General features: G+C 44.0%; 1 protein-coding gene across 1 annotated transcript in view; it reads right to left on the bottom strand.

Annotated features, from left to right (window-relative positions):
* Positions 1 to 19454, bottom strand: part of ALDH1A3 (aldehyde dehydrogenase 1 family member A3) — an 81911-nt gene that overhangs the window by 28424 nt on the left and 34033 nt on the right. The window contains exons 5-7 of the mRNA XM_089655526.1: positions 10206 to 10267; positions 7125 to 7253; positions 1827 to 1940 (exon numbers count right to left, since the gene is read on the bottom strand). Of these exons, the coding sequence (XP_089511652.1) occupies positions 1827 to 1940; positions 7125 to 7253; positions 10206 to 10267 (305 nt within the window). The remainder of the gene's footprint in view (positions 1 to 1826; positions 1941 to 7124; positions 7254 to 10205; positions 10268 to 19454) is intronic.

Raw genomic sequence — 19454 nt, forward strand, 5'->3', positions numbered from 1 at the left:
CCCCAGACCCTGCATTCACTATATCTGGTCTCCCCGGACCCTGCATTCACTATATCCGCTCTCCCTGGACCCTGCATTCACTATATCCGGTCTCCCCGGACCCTGCATTCACTATATCCGCTCTCCCTGGACCCTGCATCACTATATCTGGTCTCCCCAGACCCTGCATTCACTATATCTGGTCTCCCCGGACCCTGCATTCACTATATCTGGTCTCCCCGGACCCTGCATTCACTATATCCGCTCTCCTGGAACCCTGCATTCACTATATCCGGTCTCCCCGGACCCTGCATTCACTATATCCGCTCTCCCTGGACCCTGCATTCATTATATCTGGTCTCCCTGGACCCTGCATTCACTATATCCGCTCTCCCCGGACCCTGCATTCACAATATCCGGTCTTTTCGGACCCTGCATTCACTATATCTGGTCTCCCCGGACCCTGCATTCACTATATCTGCTCTCCCCGGACCCTGCATTCACTGTATCCGCTCTCCCTGGACCCTGCATTCACTATATCCGCTCTCCCCGCACCCTGCATTCACTATATCTGGTCTCCCCGCACCCTGCATTCACTGTATCCGCTCTCCCTGGACCCTGCATTCACTATATCTGGTCTCCCCGGACCCTGCATTCACTATATCCGCTCTCCCCAGACCCTGCATTCACTATATCTGGTCTCCTGCAGTACACAGAACATGGAAATGCAATTATTTCAGTACATATAAACTGCTAAATACCGTTTCTCATCAGCAGTATATAGCAGTCTTGTGACTTCTATCAGTGTCCAGCCAAGCACTGGTTAAAGCTTATAGGAGGAGTTTTCATTTTGCTCTAGAAGGATGCAGGATCCCTGACCTCTGTCTGGACAGTGCTGATTGGCCATGTGCTGATCACATGCACTCTCCTAAGAAAATAAAAAACCTCTCTAGCAATAAACACCAAACTGAGCATGTGCAGAGTGTCTCCACACAATATGTCTGGAGATAAGAGGGGTACACTGGAAGAAGGGGAAGATAAAAGAAGACTGGATCAAACAGACTTTTTACACAATGCGGAGGATTAACACCTTAGGTTCCACAGTGAGTATAACAAGCATGCTTTACTGCATCTACAGACTGATTGTACTGTTGTGGGTTTAGTAACACTTTAAGTGCCCAGGTAACTTTGGGAAAGCAGTCCCCTGTGACCCCATTGTCCATATTTCATATTAGTCCAGGTAGGTTAAAGTGGAACTAGAAGCTCCCCACTCAGCCCCCCTTACACTTACCTGAGCGCCATCTCCATCCAGTGATGTGCATTAGAGCAGCGTCTCTCTCGGGTCTCTCTTTTCTCATTGGCTCACACATCAGCGGGTGCACATCAGCTCCTGCTGCTGTCAATCACAGCCAGTGAGTCAATGAGGAGCAGGGGGCGGAGCCGAGCCATGCTCTGCGTGGCTCAGGAGTGAGCCTGCTTGAATGCCCCCCAAAGCAAGAGGTTTCCTCATTTTTTTTTCAACATATAAAAAGTCACTTTAACATATTTTTACATATATTTGTAAATGCATTCCAAAAATGTAGATTTAGATTTTTAAAGACATACAGTGTATTTGAAATATATTTTTAAAAATATTTTTCATATATTTTGTAATAAAAACGCATTTCAACATGCAGTGTATATATATATATATATATATATATATATATATATATAAATATATTGAATATGGCCAAAATTGTAGTATTGCAAATATATGGCAATATATTTGGGAAGAATATTTTTAATATATATTTTACATATATTTTGCTTCCATGTAGGTTTTTTCCACTGTGTATTGTACTAACCTCTGTGGAACCTGTAAAAGCAACTTTGTCTATGTTAGGGTGGTGGGAGATGGCAGCTCCAGCTGTTGGTCCGAATCCTGGTAAGATATTAACAACTCCTGGAGGGAATCCGGCCTGCAAGAACAGAAAGAGAAAGAGCTATATATACTGTGTGTGTATATATACAGTACTGTGCCAAAGTATTAGGCAGGTGTGAAAAAATGCTGTAAATGAAGAATACGTTCAGAAATAGAGGCATTAATAGTTTATTTGTATCAATGAACAAAATGGAAATTAAATGAACAGAAGAGAAATCCAAATCCAATCACAATTTGATGTGATCACCCTTTGCCTCAATTCTTCTAGGTAGACATACACACAGTTTTTGAAGGAACTCGGCAGGTAGGTTGTTCCAAACATCTTGGAGAACTAAGCACAGATCTTCTGTGGATGTTGGCTGCCTCCAATCCTTCTGTATCTTCATGTAATCCCAGACAGACTCCATGATGATGAGATCAGGGCTCTGTGGGGGCCAAACCATCACTTCCAGGACTCCTTGTTCTTCTTTACACTGAAGATAGTTCTTAATGACATTGGCGGTATGTTTGAGGTCATTGTCCTGCTGCAGAAAAAATTTGGGGCCAATCACACGCCTCCCTGATGGTATAATGGATGAGCATCTGCCTGTATTTCTCAGCATTGAGGACACCATTGATCCTGACTGAATCTCTTGCAAGGGACCTCCACCATGCTTCACAGTTGCTTGCAGGCACTCATTATTGTACTGTTCTCAAGCCCTTCGCCAACAAACTGCCTCCTGCTGCAGCCAAATTTTGATCCATCAGTCCAGAGCACGTGCTACTATTTTTCTGCACCCCAGTTGCTATGTTTTTGTGTATAGTTGTGTCGCTTACCCTTGTTTCCACATCGAACATACAGTGAGGAACAGAAGTATTTGAACACCCTGCGATTTTGCAAGTTCTCCCACTTAAAAATCATGGAGGGGTCTGAAATTCACATTGTAGGTGCATTCCCACTCTGAGAGGCAGAATTTAAAAAACAAATTCAGGAAATCACATTGTATGATTTTTAAAGAATTTATTTGTCTTGCACTGCTGAACATAAGTATTTGAACCCCTGAGAAAATCAGTGTTAATATTTGGTACAGAAGCCTTTGTTTGCAATTACAGAGGTCAAACGTTTCCTGTAGTTCTTGACCAGGTTTGCACTGCAACAGGGATTTTGGCCCACTCCTCCACACAGATCTCCTCTAGATCTGTCAGGTTTTCGGGGCTGTCGCTGAGCAACACGGAGTTTCAGCTCCCTCCAAAGATGTTCTATTGGATTTAGGTCTGGAGACTGGCTAGGCCACTCCAGAACCTTGATATGCTTCTTACGGAGCCACTCCTTGATTATCCTGGCTGTGTGCTTCAGGTCGTTGTCATGTTGGAAGACCCAGCCAGGACCCATCTTTAATGCTCTGACTGAGGGATGGAGGTTGTTGCTCAAAATCTCACAATAAATGGCCCCATTCATCTTCTCCTTAATACAGTGCAGTCGTCCTGTCCCCTTCGCAGAAAAGCAACCCCAAAGCATGATGTTACCACCCCCATGCTTCACAGTAGGGATGGTGTTCTTGGGATGCAACTCATCCTTCTTTTTCCTCCAAACACAGCGAGTGAAGTTTACACCAAAAAGTTCTACTTTGGTCTCATCTGACCACATGACTTTCTCCCATGCCTCCTCTGGATCATCCAGATGGTCATTGGCAAACTTCAGACGGGCCTGGACATGTGATGACTTGAGCAGGGGAACCTTCCATGCAATGCATGATTTGAAACCATGACGGGTAGTGTTCTACCGACAGTGACCTTTGAAACTGTGGTCCCAGCTCTCTTCATGTCATTGACCAGCTCCTCCCTTGTAGTTCTGGGCTGATTCCTCACCTTTCTTATCATCAGTGATACCTCACGAGGTGAGATCTTGCATGGAGCCCCAGTCCAAGGGAGACTGACAGTCTTTAGCCTCTTCCATTTTCTAACAATTGCTCCATTGCTCTATTTTCACCAAGCTGCTTGGCAATTGCCCCGTAGCCCTTTCCAGCCTTGTCGAGTACCACAATTTTGTCTCTGGTGTCTTTTGACAGCTCTTTGGTCTTGCCCATGGTAGTAGTTGGCGTCTGACTGACTGTGGGGTGGACAAGTGTCTTTAAAGAGCTCAGACAGGTGCTACTAAGTTAGATTAATGAGTGGAGTAGAGGTGGACTTTTTAAAGGCACAGGAACAGGTCTTTGAGAACCAGAAGTCTTGCGGTTTCTTAGGTGTTCAAATACTTATGTTCAGCAGTGCAAGACAAATAAATTCTTTAAAAATCATACAATGTGATTTCCTGTGATTCTGTCTCTCAGAGTGGGAATGCACCTACAATGTGAATTTCAGACCCCTCCATGATTTCTAAGTGGGAGAACTTGCAAAATTGCAGGGTGTTCAAATACTTCTGTTCCTCACTGTATGAATTTTTGGCCTTCTTCCATGAAGACCACTTCTGGACAGACTTCTCCTGACAGTAGATGGGTGTACCCAGGTCCCACTGATTTTTTGCCAGTTCTGTGCTGATGGCACTGCTGGACATCTTCTGATGTCAAAGAGAAGTAAGCATGATGTATCTTTCATCTGCTGCATTGTTTCCCTCGCCGACCATTGCGTCTCCTGTCCTCATTTTTGCCTGTTTTTTTCCTTGAACAGCACATCTTGAATCCCCAATCTGCTTTGAAATCTTTACCTGGGAAAGACCTTGCTGATGCCGTATAACTAACTTGTGTCTTGTTGATGTGCTCAGTCTTGCCATGGTGTGATCTGTGACATGGAACCGTCTTCCACTTCCTCACCTTAGTAGCAGAGTTTGGCTATTCCTCACCCAGTTTTAAGCTTCCTATGTACCTTTTTTTCTTTCAAGTAATGACTGTGTTTCAACCTAAATATGAAATTGATGGTCATTAGCACCTACTTGGTATACCTGGTTAATCATGTACCTGACTCCAAGCCCTGGTTCACACCGGTGTGACTTGCCGTTCAATTTGACTATTCCAAATTTCATGAGAAGTCGTGCCCTGTTGCAATCGAAACGGCAATGGAATCGTTTAAATTGGAGTTGGAGTTCTACCAATTTTGAAAGTAGTTCCTGCCCTATTTTCGCACAGATGTCTGGCAAGTGGCACCTGAAGTCACACTAACCTGCGGCTTTGAAATCCCTCTCCTTCAAGTGAAGAAGAGTGATTTCAAAGTTGCATTCAGTGTAAACCAGGGCTTATCCTACAAAATCCCTGACTTTGTGCAAGTATACAAAGTGTAAGAACTGATGCTGGTTTAAAGCCAAAGTGTCGTCACACCAAATATTGATTTAGATTTTTGTTCTGTCCGCTCACTTTGCATTTTGTAAATTGATAAAAATAAACAATTAAAATATGATTTTTGAAAGCATTCTCACTTTACATCATTTCTTCACACCTGCCTAAAACTTTTGCACAGTTCTGTACATATACACACATAAATATACATATATATATATATATATATATATATATAGTGCTCAGAGTAAATGAGTACACCCCTTTTGAAAAGGAAGATTTTAATCAATATCTCAATGAACACGAGCAATTTCCAAAATTTTGACAAAACTGAGTTTTATAGAACATTTGTTCGGCTCATTACATCAAAGGAAGGTTAATAGTATAACTTAGATTACAAAATCTTCAGTTTTACTCAAATTAGTTGATGCAAAAATGAATCCACCCCACAACAAAAACGACTCCATCTAGTATTTTGTATGACCTCCATGATTTGTAAGGACGGCACCAAGTCTTCTAGGCATGGGATGAATAAGTTGTTGATATATTGCAACGTCGATCTTTTTCCATTCTTTAGGAACAACCTCTTTTAGAGCCTGGATGCTGGATGGAGAGTAATGCTCAACTTGTCTCTTCGAAATTCCCATTACATTCCCCCTGTTCTTCTTCAGAAATGCAACAGTGGCCTTAGATGTTTGTTTTGGATCAATGTCATGTTGGAAAAGCGCACAATGACCAAGGGCATGGAGTGATGGTGGCATCTTCTCTTTCAATATAGAGCAGTACATCTGTGAATTCATGATACCATGAATGAAATGCAGCTCCCCGACACCAGCAGCACTCATGCAGCCCCATAGAAGGACACGGCCACCACCATGTTTCACTGTAGGCACCATGCATTTTTATTTGTATTCCTCACCTTTGTGGCACTCTGCAATTTTGAAGCCATCAGTTCCAAAAACATTTATCTTGTTCTCATCACTCCAGAGTACAGAGTCCCAGTAGTCTTCTTTTTCAGCATGGGCCCTGGCGAATTCTAGGTGGGCTTTTTTGTGCATGGGCTTTAGGAGAGGCCTCCTTCGTGGACAACACCCATGCATGCCATTCCTCTGCAGTGTACGCCGTATTGTGTCACGGGAAACAATCACCCCAGTTTGGCTTTCTACTTCTTTAGCTGACTGCAGTGAACTTGTATGGTGATTTTCTTCAACCCTTCTCATCAGAAGACGCTCCTGTTGAGGTGTTAACTTCCGTGGATGGCCTGGACGTCTCTGTGAGATGGTTGCAGTTCCATCTTTGTTAAAGTTTTATATCACTTTTGCTTCAATATTCTGATAAGTAGAGCTTTGCTGATCTTCTTGTAGCCTTCACCTATCTTGTGTAAAGAAATGTTCTTTTCCAGGTCTTGTGACGTTTCTCTTCCATGTGGTGCCATTGCTGACAACATGAAATGGGAGGGGTCTTCTTTTCTAAGTAATGCCCTTTTATAATCAACTGCTGGACACCTGTTTAATGAATAATCAGACTCACCTGTCGTTGAATTCTTGTTAATTAGGATTAAGTTGTCTAAAATTTAGCTTTGCTCCTAAGATTTTCATTGGGGTGTATTCATTTTTGCAGCATGGTCTTGAATTAATTTGTTAGGAAAAATTCTCTTTTGTGTGTGCAAATCACATATCTTGTTTGCAATCAACGGCCCTCATTTGTGGGAGTATTTTGTAGTATAGTGTCCCATAGAAAATGTTGATTCTGAAAAGAAAGTAAAGGTTTTCTGACAAATCTGTTGGGGTGGACTCATTTATGCTGAACACTGTGTGTGTGTATATATATATATATATATATATATATATATATATATATATAAAAATAATATATATATATATATATATATATATACACTGTATATATATATATATATATATATAGAGAGAGAGATTTTATATTTTTATATATATCAGATTTATCAGCCCCACCTCTTTTATTAGCGATCCCATGTAGAGAGATGTGAGAGGGGTCTGTTCTGCAGGTTTTATCACCAGTGTGTTTCCGCAGCACAAAGCTGGAGCCATCTTCCAGATCAGCATCAGTAGAGGAAAGTTCCACTAAAACACAATGAAGAACACATTGATCATAAATAACAATGAAGGTGATTCAATAAAGTATTTGTGACACTTGTCTGTCTGGCATTATGGTCGTATTAGTAAGTCCTATGTAAAAAAAATATTGGTTTCCTTTGATCGTTAGCTCCGTCTAGTGGCCATAATGTGGCATTTTCCTGATTCACTCTATTCTGTATGAATGAACAACATCCATCCTGGAGAGAAAATAGCCTAATAACATTACATCACACAGGATGAATGTAAATGCAGTTTTGCAGGACAAATAGCTCTGTAAATGTTTTATAAATACTCCCTTAAGCTAGGTTCACACCTATGCAGGTTGCGTTTGAGCCACTTCTGCATTGTGTTTTTCATTTTTGCCCTTGCGTTTTTGCCACATTTCTGATGTTTTGCAGTTTTTTATTTTTTTTTAATTTATTACATTTTTACATAGTTACATAGTTAGTCTGGCTGAAAAAAGACGAAAGTCCATCCAGTGCAACCATTAAAAAAAAAAGTTATAATCCTACACCCACAGTTGATCCAGAGGAAGGCAAAAAAAACCCAGCAAAGCATGATCCAATTTGCTCTGCAGGGGAAAAAGTTCCTTCCTGATCCCCCGAATGGCAATCAGATATTCCCTGGATCAACTTTACCTATAAATGTTATATCCAGTTATATTCTGTGTATCCAAGAAACAATCCAGGCCCATGTCAGCTTATCAACATGTGACTTTCTGTCGTGGGGAGGTCAGAAAGCACTTGTGTGCAAAACTCACATATCTTCAAACAGATCCACCACAACTCACGGTCCCAGGAATTTAAAAAATAGAGCACCTGGCTTGCATAGTGTAAAAATCCTTGAGGATGATTTATTACATGTAAAACACTAAAAACATACAAGCGGATCGGTGTTCACAAGGACTTCAAGTCCTACAATGCAATGCAAAGGAAAACAAGGTGACGTCACGACCTTCGGTTTCAGAATTGAAGGTTGTGAAGTCACCATGTTCTTCAATGAGGGAAATTATGACACATGGAGACTCCATTTCATACCATTTGAAGTTTTTGTTGGTGCTGGACTTTTTGACATCATTCACACTATTTGCATGAAATGTTTATCTGATGATTCACTTTTATTTATTTCAGATACTTATATAGCGCTGTCAATTTATGCAGCACTTTACATATATATTGTACATTCACATCAGTCCCTAACCCTCAAGGAGCATACAATCTAAAGTCCCTAACTCACATTCATACATACTAGGGCCAATTTAGACAGGAGCCAATTAACCTACCAGCATGTCTTTGGAGTGTGGGAGGAAACCGGAGTACCCGGAGGAAACCCACACAGGCACAGGGAGAACATGCAAACTCCAGGCAGGTGGTGCCAGGGTTGGGATTCGAACCAGCGAGCCTAGTACTGCCAGGCAGAAGTGCTAACCATTTAGCCACTGTGCTGCCCATTATTATTTGTATTGCACCTAATTTCTGCACAGCATTTTAGTAGTTATTGAGGTACAGGTGTACCTCGGTTTACGAATTTAATGCGTTCTCTGGGACGGTTTCATACTGCGAAAAATTTGTAAACCGAAGCGCGTTTTCCCATAGGAATGCACTGAAAACCAATTAATCCATTCCGTAAGTCAGAAAAAAGTAAAAAAAAAAGTAACTGTCAATATAGGTCAGTGCCAGTTTTTAAATGTAATTATCGTCTTTTTTTTTTTTTCTTCACTATAGCTCAGAGAATCAGCTGTCACTTCCCCCCCCCCCCCCCCCAGCTAAAAGAGAAAGAAAGTTTCCTTTTAGTTTATTTCCCGAGTTAAAAGAAACAATGTTCCCTTTTAGTGTTTCCCGAGATAAAAGAAAGAAAGTATCCTTTAGCTCCGGGGAAAGTGACAGCTAATTCTGTGAGCTGTAGTGAAGGAAAAAAAAAGCCGGCAATTGCATTTAAAAATCGGCACCAACATACACTTCATATTGTAAAAAAAAAATTGTAAAAAATTTGTAAACTGAGGCATTATTTTCAATGGATTTTCATTCGTAAACCAAACATTACGTTAACCAAGGCGTTCGTAAACCGAGGTACGCCTGTATTTCTATGTATAATATGCTGTACATCTTGTGCCGCAGCTTGCATAAGTATATTCATTTGTTTGCTATTTGATCGGTTTCACTTTTTGTTTTTTGTTTGTGTAATGGCCCCGCACACTCCGATAGGCTCATGTACTGTGTAAAGGGACAGGTAAGGGGTACAAGGGGTACTTACCGGTGTAATGGCCCCACACACTCCGATAGGGTCATGTACTGTGTAAAGGGACAGGTAAGGGGTACAAGGGGTACTTACCGGTGTAATGGCCCCGCACACTCCGATAGGCTCATGTACTGTGTAACGGGACAGGTAAGGGGTACAAGGGGTACTTACTGGTGTAATGGCCCCGCACACTCCGAAAGGATCATGTACTGTGTAACGGGACAGGTAAGGGGTACAAGGGGTACTTACTGGTGTAATGGCCCCGCACACTCTGATAGGCTCATGTACTGTGTAAAGGGACAGGTAAGGGGTACTTACTGGTGTAATAGCCCCGTACACTCTGATAGGCTCATGTACTGTGTAACGGGACAGGTAAGGGGTACAAGGGGTACTTACCGGTGTAATGGCCCCGCACACTCCGATAGGCTCATGTACTGTGTAACGGGACAGGTAAGGGGTACAAGGGGTACTAACTGGTGTAATGGCCCCGCACACTCCGATAGGCTCATGTACTGTGTAAAGAGACAGGTAAGGGGTACTTACTGGTGTAATGGCCCCGTACACTCTGAAAGGCTCATGTGCTGTGTAACAGGACAGGTAAGGGGTACAAGGGGTACTTACTGGTGTAATGGCCCCGCACACTCCGATAGGCTCATGTACTGTGTAAAGGGACAGGTAAGGGGTACAAGGGGTACTTACCGGTGTAATGGCCCCGCACACTCCGATAGGCTCATGTACTGTGTAGCAGAGAAAGCTTTCATCTATAAGACAATAATATATTATAATTAAAATAGAAGCACAACAAAAGGTCAATGCAAATGATGAAAGTTTGAAGGGAGATACAATATCACCATTTTGCCTTTTCACCTTGCATGTCAGAATATTGTATGTGAGATATCTGTTCAGTTTTATCTGACTGTAAGCCATTCTATGGGCCAGCTTTCTGGGCACCAGGTCTGATACACTTGTGGGTCCTGTCCATAGAATTTTCTTGGTGTGTATTTTACAGAATGATGTATGCACCAAGAACACTCAATGGCAATGACTCTTAAAGTTGAACTAAAATCTACAATAAAAAAAGGCTCCTAACCACCTCCTGCTCGACATATGAGGAAATGACGGGAGGGCGGCGGTTCTTTCATTCTGGGAGGATGTCATATGACGTCCTCCCGCTCTAGCTGCGCATGCGCTCCTCCCTGGGATACAGCAGATCACTGATCAGAGTAAAGAGCCGATGACATCGGCTCTATCATGTGATCAGCTGTGTCCATTCACAGCTGATCACATGTAAATAGTTAATGCCAGTTATTGGCAGTTCTCTCCTCATGCTGACAGCGTGTGAGGAGAGGAGAGCTGGTAAGCGGCATTCCTCAGAGGGGACATCTACACTGATCATCAGGGCACTGATGATCAATGCCCCAATGATCATTGTAGACCCATCAGTGCTACCTGCAAGTGCTCATAATTGCCACCTGTCAGTGCCCATCAATGCCACATGCCAGTGCTCATCAGTGCCCATCAGAGCTGCCTATCAGTGCCAGTCAGTGCTGCCTATCAGTGCCAGTCAGTGCCACCCATCAGTGCCAGTCAGTGCTGCCAGATACAAATCCAAATACAGGCTGGCTCCTGTCTAAATTGGCCCTAATATATGTACATATGTGAAATACAGACCATAGATTGTAAGCTCCTTGACATCAGGGAATGATGTCAATGGACAATATATGTAAAGCACTTTGTAATTCTTGGCACTATAGTGTACCTCCCAACTTACTGAAATGATAAAGAAGGACAGCTTTTAGCACATGGTATGTAGACTAAGGACACATCCCTGCCACAGCCCCGGCTATGCAGACCACAAAGATCTAATATGCAGAAAATGAATTGCAGGTATTTATATAGTGCTGACAATTTACATATATATTGCACATTCCCATCAGTCCCTACCCTCAATGAGTTTACAATCTAAGGTCCTTACATTCATATGCCAGGGCCACTTTAGACAGGAGCCAATTAATCTACCAGCATGTTTTTGGAGTGTGGGATGAAACCCACGCAGGCACAGGGAGAACATGTGAACTTTATGTAGGTAATGTCATGGTTGGGATTCAAACCAAAGATAGCATGCACCCACGGGTTCTTAAAGAATTGAGCTCTGTCATTTCAAAGCCATTGTTTCTAATTTTTAGGGGCTCTTTAATGACTGGCATAGTACCACTGGATTGGCGTAAGACCAACGTGGTACCAATATTTTAAAAGGGGTCATAATCTTTACCAAGTAATTATAGACCTGTTAGTTTAACTTCTATAGTTGAGAAGATACTGGAGAGTTTAATAAAAGACCACATAGATGAGTTCTTGCTGGAAAAAAATATTTTAAGCAACAGACAGCATGGATTCATGAAAGACAGAAGTCAAACAAATCTGATCTCTTTTTATGAGGAGGTGAGCAAAACTTTGTACAGAGGGGTGGCTGTGGACGTGGTATACTTGGACAGAGGGGTGGCTGTGGACGTGATATACTTGGACAGAGGGGTGGCTGTGGACGTGGTATACTTGGACAGAGGGGTGGCGGTGGACGTGGTATACTTGGACAGAGGGGAGGCTGTGGATGTGATATACTTAGACAGAGGGTGGCAGTGGACGTGGTATACTTGGACAGAGGGGTTGCAGTGGATGTGGTATACTTGGACAGAGGGGTGGCGGTGGATGTGGTATACTTAGACAGAGGGTGGCGGTGGATGTGGTATACTTGGACAGAGGGGTGGCGGTGGATGTGGTATACTTAGACAGAGGGTGGCGGTGGATGTGGTATACTTAGACAGAGGGTGGCGGTAGATGTGGTATACTTGGACAGAGGGGTGGCGGTGGATGTGGTATACTTGGACAGAGGGGTGGCGGTGGACGTGGTATACGTGGACAGAAGGGTGGTATACTTGAACAGAGAGGTGGCGGTGGGGGTGGTATACTTGGACAGAGGGGTGGCAGTAGACATGGTATACTTGGACAGAGGGGTGGCGGTGGATGTGATATACTTAGACAGAGGGTGGCAGTGGGCATAGTATACTTGGACAGAGGGGTGGCAGTGGATGTGGTATACTTGGACAGAGGGGTGGCGGTGGACGTGGTACACTTAGACAGAGTATGGCGGTGGATGTGGTATACTTAGACAGAGGGTGGCGGTGGATGTGGTATACTTGGACAGAGGGGTGGCGGTGGAAGTGGTATACTTGGACAGAGGGGTGGCGGTGGACGTGGTATACTTGGAAAGAGGGGTGGCGGTGGACGTGGTATACTTGGACAGAGGGGTGGCGGTGGACGTGGTATACTTGGACAGAGGGGTGGCGGTGGACGTGGTATAAATGGATTTTTCAAAAGCGTTTGACACAGTTCCCCACACATGCCTATTGTGTAAGGTAAAGTTTACCGACTTGGAAAAATATGTATGTAAATGGGTAGAAAACTGACTAAAAGATGGTATTCAGAGAGTAGTGGTTAATGATTCATACTCTGAATGGTCTAGGGGTGTCAGTGGTGTACCCCAAGGTTCAGTATTGGGACCCTTACTTTTGAATATATTTATAAACAATATAGGGTCTGAGATTATAAATCCCATTTCAGTCTTTGCAGATGACACCAAGCTGTGCCGTGGAATAACGTCCTTACAGGATGTCTCCAATTTACAAGCCGACCTCAATGCTCTGTGTAATTGGGGGACTATGTGGCAAATGAGGTTTAATGTTGATAAATGTAAGGTTCTGCACTTGGGGGCTAAGAATATGCATGCATCATACATACTAGGGGGGGTACAACTGGGGGGGTGCAATGGTGGAGAAGGATCTGGGGGTTCTGGTAGACCACAAGCTTAATAATGGCAGCAATGCCAAGCTGCGGGTTCTAAAGCGAGCAAAATCCTCTCTTGTATTAGGAGAGGTATAGCCTCCAGAGAGAGAGAGATATCATTCCCCCGGTACAAATCATTAGTAAGACCTCATCTGGAATATGCAGTTCAGTTTTGGGCACCAATTCACAAAGAGAACATTGGGGAACTGGAGAAAGTACAGAGAAGGGCAACCAAACTGATAAGAGGCATGGAGGAGCTCAGCTATGAGGAAAGATTAGAGGAACTGAATGTATTCTTTCTTGAGAAGAGGAGATTAAGGGGGATATGATTTCCATGTATATTACATAAGGGGGGATATGATCTCCATGTATAATACTTAAGGGGGGATATGATCACCATGTATAATACATAAGGGGGGGGATATGATCTCCATGTATAATACATAAGGGGGATAGGATCTCCATGTATAATACATAAGGGGGATATGATCTCCATGTATAATACATAAGGGGGATAGGATCTCCATGTATAATACATAAGGGGGATATGATCTCCATGTATAATACATAAGGGGGGATATGATCTCCATGTATAATACATAAGGGGGGGGAGATATGATCTCCATGTATAATACATAAGGGGGGATATGATCTCCATGTATAATACATAAGGGGGATATGATCTCCATGTATAATACACAAGGGGGGATATGATCTCCATGTATAATACATAAGGGGGATATGATCTCCATGTATAATACATAAGGGGGATATGATCTCCATGTATAATACATAAGGGGGGGATATGATCTCCATGTATAATACATAAGGGGGGTATGATCTCCATGTATAATACATAAGGGGGGGATATGATCTCCATGTATAATACATAAGGGGGGGATATGATCTCCATGTATAATACATAAGGGGGGATATGATCTCCATGTATAATACATAAGGGGGGATATGATCTCCATGTATAATACATAAGGGGGGGAGATATGATCTCCATGTATAATACATAAGGGGGGATATGATCTCCATGTATAATACATAAGGGGGGGATATGATCTCCATGTATAATACATAAGGGGGATATGATCTCCATGTATAATACATAAGGGGGGATATGATCTCCATGTATAATACATAAGGGGGGGTATGATCTCCATGTATAATACATAAGGGGGGATATGATCTCCATGTATAATACATAAGGGGGGATATGATCTCCATGTATAATACATAAGGCGGATATGATCACCATGTATAATACATAAGGGGGATATGATCACCATGTATAATACATAAGGGGGGATATGATCACCATGTATAATACATAAGGGGGGATATGATCACCATGTATAATACATAAGGGGGGATATGATCTCCATGTATAATACATAAGGGGGGATATGATCACCATGTATGATACATAAGGGGGGGATATGATCACCATGTATAATACATAAGGGGGGGATATGATCTCCATGTATAATACATAAGGGGGATATGATCACCATGTATAATACATAAGGGGGGATATGATCTCCATGTATAATACATACGGGGGATATGATCTCCATGTATAATACATTTGGGGGATATGATCTCCATGTATAATACATAAGGGGGGATATGATCTCCATGTATGATACATAAGGGGGGATATGATCACCATGTATAATACATAAGGGGGGATATGATCTCCATGTATAATACATAAGGGGGGATATGATCTCCATGTATAATACATAAGGGGGGATATGATCTCCATGTATAATACATAAGGGGGGATATGATCTCCATGTATAAGTACATCAGTGGTTCATATAGTGAACTCAGTGTAGAGTTATTCACCCTGAGATAATCACAGAGGACAAGGGGGCGCTCTTTACATCTGGAGGAAAAGAAATTCAATCTCCAAGCATGGAAAGGTTTCTTCACAGTGAGAGCTGTGAAAATGTGGAATAGACTCCCTCAAGAGTTGGTTCTGGCCAGCTCAGTGGATTGCTTTAAAAAAGTCCTGGATTCTTTCTTAGATACACAGATACACAGAATACACAGAACTGGATATAACATTTATAGGTAAAGTTGATCCAGCGAATATCCGATTGCCCCTCGGGGGGATCAGGAAGGAAATTTTTCCCCTGCAGGAGCAAACTGGATTATACTTTGCTGGGGTTTTTGCTTTTCTCTGGATCAACTGTGGGTATAGGATTATAACTTTTTTTTTTTTTAATGGTTGAACTGGATGGACTTTTGTCTTTTTTAAGCCAGACTAACTATGTAACCCTAGTGCTACCAGGCAGAAGTGCTAACCACTTAGCCACTGCAATGATTGGCTAAACTACACAAGTGCTGGTATTATAAAGGTTGTGTAATGCCGTCAAGGTTAGTTAGGTAGTTTTTTTTGTTAGATAGAGGCTGAGTAGCAGCCTGAGAGTGAGGTAGTGAGGTTGCCTCCGGACAGGCAGGGAGGTTCTAACAGGTCAGAGGTTTTGGAGCCCTCCCACCTTTCCAGAAACCTGAGAGTTTTCTGGAGGAGGGTGTTGGATCAGATCTGAATGTTTTAAGGATCTTGGCCAATCCCCAGGCAGGAGTCCAGCCATGGTGACCAAATGTGGCTGAGTCTGGAGGGAGGTGCGCAGTGTTGGGTGGAAGATGGATTGAGGAAGGCTGGAATGTGGAGCCTGGAAGGGGCCCCAGGGAGGGGAGCCTACCTACAGGCAGTTTGCTGGAGAGGAAGACCTCCACTGCCTCAATGTCTCCCAGGGAGGACAGCCTGTGTAGCAGGGAAGGAGCCACCACAGTGTAAGGCAACCTGGAGGTAGCCAACAACCCACCAAGCTCACAGGAGAGGACAGTATGAGTACTCCTACACCCCCTGGGCCAGATAAGGGGAAATGGTCATCAGGTGCAATACTCAACAAGCTTCTCATCTGGGACTGTTTTATATCTACAGCTCTTGGGCCCCTTTCCCAGGGAATACCGTCAGACAGCTGGGTGAAGAGGAGGAATCATATGGGGTCTGAATAGGTACATCAAAGAGCCTTTGGTGCCCTTCAAAGGAAGAGACTGTTGATTTCCACATTTTGTACACAGTTAATGAGTTTGTCCTCGAGTTCTGCACACCCTCGGGCCCCCCATATACCCCCAGACCCCATCCAATTTCTTAATACCTTAATAAAATCACAAAACCAAGCTTGAGGGCTGTTTACTGACTCCAGTGTGCAATGTGTGGGAAATGCATGTTGCCTGGCCTTGCATTGCTTGGGGAGACCCAAATCAAACTCAGCGACCCTTATGAGGGAAGTGCTACAGTTGGATAAAATGTTCAGTGCGGCATAAAAATTTTGAGAGCAAAATAGTAAATTTTGCATAGAGATGTACACATCACATCAAACAGAGGGACAAATGAGGCTGCACCAGGGACAGGGATTTGGTCCCAAAAGAGGAAATGTTGAGAACTCTGGTATGTAAATATCTGTAATAAATAGAGGTTCATAAATCTGCAGTTTACTATTGTGCCACTAGAGGGAGTGTAAACCATATAGATGTGTGGAAAGGAACAACCTTCCAATGTGACTTCACTGCTCAGAAAATGAAAGGAACACTCTGAGAACACATCAGATCTCAATGGGTAGGAATATCCTGCTAGATCTCTATACTGATATGGACTGGGTCATGTGTTAGGAACATAAGGATGCCCCATCCAGGGGCGGACTGACCATTTGGAAACTCGGGCACTGCCCGAGGTCAGTAGGGGGCCCCATGAGTTGCCCCTGGAACCTTTTTCATAGGCTTTTTTGAGTTTGGGCAAGGACACAGGGGCCCCATGATCCCCTATTGCCCGGGGGCCCCATGTCAGTCCGCCCCTGGGACTATCCATCACAAATGTCTTGCTGTCAAGCTTTGCCTCTTCTGCATTAAACATACACACCTGCCTGTCTGCCCCTGTGAGCCGCGCATGCGAATGGTTCTAATGCCGGCAGGTGACCTCCTGGGTTCACAATGCAGCATGCTTGGCACAGGACTATGAAGCCCAGGGCTTTTTTTCTCAGAGAATAGGTGCAGGTACTCCCTCCTTCTGAGCTACCCCTTGTCTCCACCCACTACCCACCTGTGAGCACCGTCCTTTCATTTCACCCCCTACCCACCTCACCATAACACCCCTTTTAGAGAATACAGAACTAAGTATTTTGTAGTGCCACGTAATTTGCATGGAATTTGGTATTGATAACAAGGAAAGCAGTAAAATAGTTCCCCTGCAACCAGGTACAATATACCCCACAGCAACAATAGATTTCCCAACAGCCAGCATCAATAAACCCTCCAGCAGCCAGCAACAATAGACCCCTCCCTCAAAAGTAAATCTCTCCCAACATAAGACCCTCCACCAGCAACAACAGATCCCCCACCAGCAACAATAGACCCCTAGTGACAACAGATCCCCTAGCAGCCAGCATCAATAGACCCTCCAGCAGCCAGCAACAATAGATCCCTCCCTCAAAAGTAAATCTCTCACCAGCAACAACAGATCCCCCACCAGAACAACAGACCCCCCCCCAGTGACAACAGATCCCCCAGTAGCCAGCATCAGTAGACCCGCCAGCACTACCCAGAACCCCTTGGTGTTACATTCTTTCATTACTGGAGGTGCCGGAACTGTGTTCCCCCGTGTTCCCACTGATAAAAAATGCCCTGAGGAAGCCAGTGGAGATCACTAGAATGGCAGTGTAGTAGCAATGCCCACTATAGTGATTTCCAGCTCCCATGGGGTCCTCACCTGTATGGCACATACATACTTATATTGGTTCAAGCTGCTCCAATCTAACTATGGAAATATTGCCACACCTTAAAGTGGAACTTCACTCAAAAGGGGAAGTTCTGCTTTTTCTCCTCCCACCCGTCTCTCCCATATTTGGAGTGTTTTTTGGAGGGGGGCAGGTATCGATCAAAATAAGATACCTGTTCCGCTCTTCTGCTCCAGCCGCCTAGATGAATGAAATGTAAGTTCCTCTCCCCTCCTTCCTCTGCAACCTCTTGGAACATGTCAGAGATCCCAGGGGACTGAGGAACCAATCACGGGGCGCAGCACGGTTGTGAAGCCGCAAGGAGTTACAGGGAGAAGTTCCGCTTTAACTTTAGCTGTTACTAAACCCCGGACCCTGCATTTACTATATCTGGTCTCCGTGGACCCTGCATTCACTATATCCGGTCTCCCCGGACCCTGCATTTACTATATCTGGTCTCCCCGGACCCTGCATTTACTATATCTGGTCTCCCCAGACCCCGCATTCACTATATCTGGTCTCCCCGGACCCCGCATTCACTATATCTGGTCTCCCCGGACCCCACATTCACTATATCCGCATTCACAGGACCCTGCATTCACTATATCTGGTCTCCCCGGACCCCGCATTCACTATATCCAGTCTGCCCAGACCCTACATTCTCTATATCTGCTCTCCCCGGACCCCGCATTCACTATATCCGCTCTTACAGGACCCTGCATTCACTATATCTGGTCTCCCCAGACCCTGCATTCACAATATCTGGTCTCCCCGGACCCTGCATTCACAATATCTGGTCTCCCCGGACCCCGAATTCACTATATCCAGTCTGCCCAGACCCTGCATTCTCTATATCCGCTCTCCCAGGACCCTGCATTCACTATATCCGGTCTCCCCGGACCCTGCATTCACTATATCTGGTCTCCCCAGACCCTGCATTCACTATATCCGTTCTCCCCGGACCCTGCATTCACTATATCTGGTCTCCCCGGACCCTGCATTCCCTATATCCGGTCTCCGCAGACCCCGCATTCCCTATATCCGGTCTCCGCGGACCCTGCATTCACTATATCCAGTCTCCCCGGACCCCACATTCCCTATATCCGGTCTCCCCGGACTCTGCATTCACTATATCTGGTCTACCAGGACCCTGCATTCACTATATCTGCTCTCCCCGGACCCTGCATTCACTATATCTGGTCTCCCCCGGCCCTGCATTCACTATATCTGGTCTCCCCGGACCCTGCATTCACTATAGCTGGTCTCCGACAGTACATACAACATGGAAATGCAATTATTTTAGTAAATATAA

Source organism: Staurois parvus, unplaced genomic scaffold (genome assembly GCF_062004578.1).
Source record: "Staurois parvus isolate SC_StPar_1 unplaced genomic scaffold, SC_StPar_1.0 ptg000845l, whole genome shotgun sequence".
NCBI lineage: Eukaryota > Metazoa > Chordata > Amphibia > Anura > Ranidae > Staurois > Staurois parvus.